Source organism: Falco naumanni, chromosome 9 (genome assembly GCF_017639655.2).
Source record: "Falco naumanni isolate bFalNau1 chromosome 9, bFalNau1.pat, whole genome shotgun sequence".
Lineage (NCBI taxonomy): Eukaryota > Metazoa > Chordata > Aves > Falconiformes > Falconidae > Falco > Falco naumanni.
In genome coordinates, this window is record NC_054062.1 from 34,911,728 (window position 1) to 34,920,417 (window position 8,690).

Sequence of the window (8,690 nt, forward strand, 5' to 3'; positions counted from 1 at the left end):
CTGCTCAGTTGCCACAGGTTCTATATTGGTGGAGCTGTCTCTGCACGAGGTTTACAAGCCCTACTCTCTATCCTCTCCAGCTCAGACACCTAACCACCACCTAAAACCATAATACTCTCATCAGTTACCTCGCTGCAGGAATGCTTAACTGCTCAGTTAAAACACTTGGACACAAGCTCAATTTGTTTTCAACTAATCTTTGACCAAATGAAAGCAATTCAAACCATCCCCTCTGGCTCTCAAGGAATTCAAATCAGCCAACTAAGAGTTTGGGAAGTCCACAATATTCAAAGTGGTCATGGATAAGAACGGTCTTCTCTTTAACATGACACCTGCCTTAAGAAAGTGCAAGAGGAGGAGAAGTTTTCTTCATCTGCCAAAACTGTGACTTAGAAGTGAATTCAAAATGTCACAGATCATTAAGGTTGTGGTTCCACTGACCATTTGTATTACAGTGTATTTCAAAACCACCAGAAACAACTGCCTCAGGTTTCCTTTAAGCTAAAAAACCAAGAAGCAAGTTCAAAGCATCAGTACTGTGAAGCTCTCTTGGTTCTGTGCAATGAAAATAACACACACACATATTACAAACCCCCAAATACGTTAAAGAATAAAGTATACTCTTACACAGGAGGTGGTTCATGTGATAAAGTCAAAAGCAATTACAGTATGGTTAAAAAAGTATTGCAAATAATTTGGTTTGTCCCCAGTTGCTGACTAGGCATGCAGGAAAAATGAACTCTACAACCTAAAAGCCATTAGAAAAAAAGTCACAGTCTATCCAAGGCAAAACAGCTGCAGTGTTTAAACATTTAGTATTTTCAAACTGCTCCTTGCAAGGATGAGTAAAAGTGCATGACGAGCTTTGATGCTGTAACCGTCACTGGGTTGGCATGAGCTTTCCTCCTATCAGAGAGCTAGAAGGGCAGTGAAATATCCCTATGGACACCCAAACCATTCGCAAGCCATCTTTGCATATTTCTGGGGGGCCTGGGAGGAGCTGTGCACCGGCTGCCCAGCACATCCCTCATACCTCCTTACCAGCTGCTCCTGGGTTTTCCCTTCTGCTTTACTGGAAGAGATCAGTTCAGCAGCCAATTAATTAGCAGCACCTAATGTACACTGCCAGGCATCCAGCAGGCTATTTTGAAAACCACCGTCCTCTAAGACAAATTACTGGAGGCTGAACGTGACACCTGATGACTTGCAGCTATTTTGACTGTGCTCTAATCTCATTGCCAGGTTTAACTGCACTCAAGTGTTTCAACTGAGTGAAGCAATTCAGTGCATCAGGTCTTCTGGGCACAGGGCAGGTTTTTTTCTGCTTTGCCTGTTCCTTCATTAAATGTTTACTGCTCTAATAGCTATCTGCATTCAGATTTGACTCCTATACAATGAGGGGATTTGGGTTTTAATCATGTCCACCACGTAGTTCTGATGTACACAGTTGCTAGATGCTTTCTGCTTTCATAAGGGAACAATGAAGTTGTAGTTGTGTTTGTTGTTCTTTTTTTAAGCATCTGAAAAATGATCGATCCACTTTTCCCCACACTGCATTTTCCTTTCACAATACTTAAAGCAAAGTGAAAAAAAGCACCATCTCTAAGAAACAGTAAGTTCCCAGCTTGTGACAGCACCTCTGAGCAACAAGGGAATTTTTTAATAGTCTGTGAAGCTCCGGTTCCAGGGGTAGAAAACATGTTTGCACAGAAGAAATGATCATTCATTTGTGCTGAACTTGGTTCAGAAGCTACTAAGAAAATCTAAAAGCAGCACAGATATTGATTTAATGAGCAATTCAGCTGAACAAGGTTAAATGTGTTACGCAATTTCACCTTGCTAGGAGTCACAGCAAGCAGGCACTACCACATCAGATCAATCATCACGGCTGGCTATGTTTCCCCTATTAAGGAAGAAGATCAGCTTGGAATGCCTTGAGGGAAGCTCATTCCACACGCAGGGAAGGCCACGCAACACGCGGACAGAGCAGCACGCACTTATAAAGTGGGTTTTATGCTCCTGGTAGAGCACACCAGCAGTATGTTTCCAAAACATGAAACGTGGAGCCAGGCACTGGATAACCAAAGGGCCGGGACAGGCTCGGTGTGCCTCACCGAGCTCAGCGCCACAGGTTGTGCCTGCACCCCAACACTGGCAGGGCTGAAAGCCAGGGGTTGCGTGAGATGCCAGGCGCTGCTCCAGCAGCTGTGGTCAGAGAGAGGATGCCCACCTCCAGCCCCAGGAAAGCAGGATCTCCCTTCCCAGCCTTCTGGCAACAAAAGCCAAGGATTGCCAGTGCTATGACTGCCTGACAGCTGTTTTCTCTTTTTAATTTATAACAGCTTTATATTTTACGCGTCATACACAAATAAATCTATTTTTATATATTATCAAAATTATAACTCATAATTAAATTCAGGTAATTCAATTAGAAAGCTAACAGCATTTTCTGTGCCTGGCAGTATATCCAGACTGTCAGGCAGTGCCACCGCATGCTGCAGCAGCTGGCAGGGGCACAGCACCCACAGGTCTGTGCCCAGCCCCAATGCTGTCCTCATCAGGTCCCCCAGGGAGGGTACGGAGCACAGAGTCCATGCCATGTTGGGGATAACACAAGAAAACATCCCACATACTTATACACACATGCAATACCCAGCTGTGTTTTAGGCACAAGGGAGTCTGCCCGGTTTTGTTAGAGTTGCTCCAAGGAGATGGCAAACTAATTTTTAATAAAATCCCTTTGGAAGGATCTCCATTCACTGACCTGAGCATTTGAGGGCCAAATGACACTACGGAGGGCTATGGCTTTCAAGACTTAAATCCCAGTGACCTCCAAAGACAAGGCGGTATTTCTGTAAGCTGTGTACTATACAGCTAAGGAACGCAAACAGCCATGTCTAGGCTGCAGCCATGATGAGTGGAGAAGGAAGCAAATCCAGCAAAGGAGAAGCGCTGTCTACTGGTTCACATGGGAACAGAGACTCCTGGGGCAGACGGAGATGTTCTGTGTCTTAACCCCCTACATCTGAGCATCTGGCAGCTGTGTTTGCTTTTATTTCTTTTAAATTAGTTGTCATTCTTCAGCATCAGAGGGATGCAGAGGACACAACCCCCACAAAACCAAGAGATGCAAACCAGAAATCAGATAAATGCAAGCCCAAAACTCATGGCTTACAATAAAGCCCCACTATCTGGGAGGCTTGGCTGACAATTTCTTTTTAAACCTCTCAGTGATGGCAAGCTTCGTTAAATCTGGGACCATCTCAATTATTCCATCTTTAATTGATACTTCCAAAACCTATGGGCTGCACAAACTACACTGCAAAGGACTTCACTACCCAAATTGTCACATAGGTGGGGAAAAGAGGAAACAGCTCCCTGGAGTCACACCACCACAAAACTTAACCTCTAGCTCCTCCATGGCACAGCAGAGCTGCTCTATGCAGCTGAGGAAGTTGCTAAAAATTCTACATTCTTTAGTGGTTTCTTGTGCATTTTTTTCAAGAGAGAAACCCCCCCCAGTGCACATGACAGGGCACTGAAGGCAGCACAGCTGAAGGATCATGACTTATGGGGAGGATAAGCAACACTGTGTCCAAACCTCACCTGCTGGGAGGTGAAGTGGGATAAGGAGAGGTGTTTCCCTATGGTACAGAGAGAAACCTATTCTCTGGTATTTTATAATGTTTAAAAGCAACTTGAAACCCTAAATACTCTCCCATGACAGATACCTTTCCTATAGCAGTGTACTCAATAGCTCCAACAGCAGCAGCTATGGCAAAGGGGCACCTTTCTCACAGCATGGTCTCCCTTGTGCTGCAGGTATCCCCCAAAGCAGCACAGGGACTAAGTGGAAGGGAGAGCCCCTTTTGCTGTGGGGCTGATGGATAAACCAGAGAACCGTTTCCCTAAAAGCTTTCGTTCCCTGGCAGAGAAAGTGAAGTCACTGCTGTGCTAAAATGCTCTGCAGTTGAGTAGAGGCATCTCCCCGCACCAGAGAAGAGTCCCCAGCCATGACAACGCATCTGGCTCAGTGACACCTCTAGGGAGTGCACACACCACCCACACTGCCGACAGCCATGCTGCAGTTACCCATCAATCCTGGCCAAGGAAGTGTGTGGTTAAAACACAAATGTCATGTTAACAGTAAGCAGCCAACACAGGATTCAAGGCACTCCTGTCCACGCAAGATGCTGAGCCTTCTATTAAGCTGAGTTACAATGAATTAAGTCAAGAGGTTTCCCAACCCATTGTTGTTTTCCAACATAGATCCAGCCTGCTCACATCCTTGGGCACTTTGCATGCAAGTCCACTTGCTTTGCTCTTCCCTTACACACTAAAAATTAAATACAAGTATAATCCATCCAAACTCATCTCTCTTTTCTTTCTCCTCCTGCCCTGGGTATTCTCCAATGTAACTTCTCTCTCCCCAGTGCCAGACTTACAACTCATTTTACATCTGTGCAAAGGAAAGCAACAACCACCCCTGTTTTCTGACTCAGCTTGTGGCCCTGCACTAGTTTAACATTTTTTCCACTGAGGTGAGAACTTCTGCATCAAGCAACCACTTTTTCTAGTGCATTGGCAGTAAGTCATTATTGCAGATCACATACATACAAAGCAGACCATACACACACACACACACGCATTTATATGTACACAGAAGCATATCAACAAACTCGGTTTACAAGCCAATAGGTTGGTGGTGTTATGGTGATGAACCTAATGTCAATGAGTTGCCTTTCCTAACCAGGAGGTGAAGCATTTGTTTCATTTCATGAAACATCTCTTGACTCCAGCAAACTGAAATGAGCACAAATGCAGATTTCTGATGCTCTACTAAATCTCCAACATTAGTAAAAACTGTTAAAAGAAATGTCACTGAAAAAAGGGCAAAATACAGAGTGGAAACTGGTTTGCAATTTCAGAAGTCAAAGAAATAAGTTTAAAGTATTAGCAGTTGTTTGATTCAAATCTTGTATCTTAAGAAGAAGCAGTTCAGTACCAGTTAAAGGATATCTGCATAACCAGCAATTCACTGAAGTGATGAGGCAGTTAAAATTACTCAAATGAAGGAAAATATAACTTAATTTATTGTACTATATAGAGACAGCTTTCCAAAATCTGCTTGCAGTTCCCCACAGATCACAGAGCTCATTTGTCAAAGTTTAGCTCTAGCACACCCACTGTGTGGGAAGACTTACAAAAACAAAGCCAATCCTTCACCCTTGCCAAAAGTCGTTAACCCCCAGCAAACAGCTGGCTTCTGTGCACTGATATGCACTGTCCCAAGGCTGGAATGGCAGGGTCCAGATCGGTGCCTTTTAACTATAGCGCATCTTTGCTATGTGAGCAGTAAAACTAATGAAGAGCTTGCACTTCCAGCATAGAGAACAGGACCTGCCCCTCTCTTTTGGCTATCTGCTAATACAAAACAAGGCAGTATGTCCCAACCCAGGCTGAGAGGCCAGTTTCCACTAAGCATACACCTTTCTCCTTGATCCAGCATTTGATGCTACTGAAAATCAGTTTGCACCACAAGTCCCAAACACGCAGGGGTGCACGCAATAATTGCGGAGGCTTTAGTTTTGTGCTCCTTTTCCAGCAAGACCGTGATAGAGACTCTCCTCCCAGGCCAGGTTAATAGCCCCACAACACAGAGCTCCCCCCAGGACTAAGTTAACGACCCCCACCCTTTCGCCCAGAAGGGGTGCAAAAGCAGGCACTTACTTTGCACAACGGGAAGCAGCAGTAGCCAGGCATGTCCAGGGTGTCCGGCTCCTTCCGCGTGGCCATAGCAGAAGCACCTCTTGCCACATCACATTGTCATCACAGGGGGCTGTCAACAACAAAGGAGGCAGAATTGCAGGTTTTCATATCTCCTTCCCCAACCTCAGGATGCCTTTGAAAGCCACACACCCCACAGACAGCTGCTCTCTTAAAAACCCATCCAGCAGCTGGATTACGGCAGACGCAGACCCATAGTTAGCATCACTCCCAAGATAGAGGGAAAACTGGGAACACTGGGGCTATGCACTGCAAGTGTGACCCAAAACAATGATGGAAATGGGGAATGTGTTGGCAAAGCACTGGCCCTCGCATGGCTCGAAGATACGGTGGTGCCATGGGATTCCTGCCACACACAGGGAAGGAGGGCTTAGCAAGCAAATGTGCAATAAACCACTTGAGTCCCGCAAACAGTTCGTTGTCCTAATTAGAAGAACCCACCAAGCCTCAAAAATACAAAGTATTCACATTAAAAGCCAGTGCAGGAAGATGGTCACAGATATTGGACTTGCAGCTGAGCATCATCCAGGAGCAACTGCAGATTTTTAGCTGCTCTGCAATAATTTGGTGATACTTTTTTTTGGCCGAAGTCCAAATCCTTCTTAACAGAGACTACAGGCAGATGCAAATGGCATCTCTGAGCAAAAATTTGGCTTCTGCAGTTTTACAGGCTGTCATCACAAAACATTTTAGGGTAGGGTCAGAAACCCAATGGGGCCAGCCCTGGACAGAACCTGGAGTATCTACATGGCCCGTTCAGGGTCCTCTTCTCTCCCCACCCCAACGTTTGCTCCCTCAAGCCATTCTGGCTCTCTTATGTCCTTCCATGTGCCTGTGCCCAGGGGCAGCAGTGGGACTGAGGGGTCTCTGTGAGGAGAGGTGGGAGCTGCCCTGAGCTGGACTCCCCTGCAGCCCATGAGGAGACTGCAGTGGAGCAGGCATCCATACTGGTGGATACTGGTGCACACTGATAACCCTTCTACACTGGGGAAGGTGTTGTCTTAATTTTGTCTTTGTTTCTCACCATCCAAATCTATTTTAATTAATTTTCCCCAAGTGGAGTCAGTTTTTGCCCACGATGGTGATCGGTGAGCCATCTCCCATCCTTGTGTCCACCTCTGAGCTGCTTCTTCCTATTTTCTCCCCTGCCCGGCTGAGGAGAAGATGGAGAGCAGGCTGCACAGGTATCAGGCAAACACAGCCAATCTGCTACACCAGGTCAAATACAAACCTAGATGAGATTCTGGACCCCTATTTTCATTCTCAGATTTTCACATACAAAAAAAGTAGAGGGGGAATAAACAATTTTTAAAAATTCACGTATGTGTTGGAAAGAAAGCTCTTATTTTAATTAAATAGGTTTTTCCATCCCTCTGACCCATTCCTGGTAGTAAACCTGAGATTCTGGCTTCACAGCATAGCTACAAGAGATGGGTGATGGAGAATCACTTTTTTTAAAACCTAAACCAAGAAGTTTTTGTCATTTCAGTGCTTTAAATGCGTGAGACAGCTCTGTGGGCTTCCTGGTCAGCACCTCTGGCCCCAGATTTCAGCAGTTGTCCCCAGTACTTGCTGCACCACACATAACCCCATCCTGCTTGTCTCGCCTTTCCTTCCCTGAGGAAGACAGAATTTTTGGCAAAGCAAAAGCATCCTCTCAAAAGACCCAATATCTTAGGCCACTACAATTCATTCATTGCTAGCTCCTTTGACAGCTGCCATGAGTTCACCAGTCCCGTCTGGAATGTGGCCCAGCATCGACAGACCCGTGTCTCACTCAGGGTATCTCTGTCTTTCAGCAGGGTTACAGATACTTCTGCTCTGACATTTGACATCGATACAAACAAATGTTTTAATCACAACTTCCATCTATAACCACATTTTGGAGAGATAATGGTGACAGCAGTCTGTGACTATCAGTCAACATCTGAGACCGAGAAAATACCCTCAGCTGTTTGATGACCTGCCTGCATTATCAGATGGTACTAACTCAGGTTGCCAGCATGAAGCTGCAGGGATGCAAGGATGGTGCAGAAGAGGAGGTCTCATGCTGTCCAGTATCAGCCTGGTCAAGCCCTTTCCTCCCCCTGCACAGCAGTGCCATTGCACGTGGTTTAACAGATGCTCTCCTGGGTGGTGGGACTAGCACCCTTCTTACAGAGCTTTGTCAGCACCCCAAGTACCCCAAGTGGATTTTTGCCTCTCTCTGCAGCACTGCATATCCAGAACAACAGGGTTCAACTTGGACTCCTTAATCTTTGACCAGAGCTGGGACAACAAATCCAAACGATTTCCAACTGCAAAAGAGGAATTCGCTTAAAAATAAAACCGAATTTTTCACATACCCTTGGCTTTATCTGGAGAGCAGTCTGGATAGTAAGACACAACCACCAGCACAAACAGGATCCCAAATACATTTAAAGAGCAAAAGAGCCTTTCTGCAGTCGGGTGACAATGGTGCTTCATTTGGATCTGCTTTTCAAACACTTACACAGCACGCCCTTCCAATCACAACATGCCACTTTGAAATGCCAGTACCACTTAGCTCCTGAGTCTATTAGACCATGAAGCAATAAACCCAGAGAAATAAAAATAACCCAGATACCTACTTTAGCACCCAGTTGAGTTGACAGGTGTTATCCAGAGGGCTCCATGGAAAAAGCATCCTCAGAAATGCCATACCTTGACCTTCGCACAACAGGTGGCATGAAGGTGATCTCCAAAAACTGTAGCGTCTTCCCGAAAGGTGCTAATATTAACTATAGCCCTTTGTTTCTTTGCACTCAAGGTTTCTCCCTGTCAGCTTTCTGGCATTTGCCAGCGTGGTACACGCTTTACTGGGCAGATATTGAGCTGCAAATTCCTTCATACTTCTCTATCCACAGCATTCTGCAGCTAAAGCG

At 45.5% G+C, this 8,690-nt stretch overlaps 1 protein-coding gene across 1 annotated transcript in view; it reads right to left on the reverse strand.

The window, feature by feature from the left end:
- Positions 1-8,690, reverse strand: part of LOC121093474 (hexokinase-1) — a 49,812-nt gene extending 41,122 nt beyond the window's left edge. Inside the window, exons 1-2 of the mRNA XM_040605818.1 lie at positions 8,397-8,690; positions 5,731-5,839 (exon numbers count right to left, since the gene is read on the reverse strand). Of these exons, the coding sequence (XP_040461752.1) occupies positions 5,731-5,796 (66 nt within the window). The 5' untranslated portion in view covers positions 5,797-5,839; positions 8,397-8,690. The remainder of the gene's footprint in view (positions 1-5,730; positions 5,840-8,396) is intronic.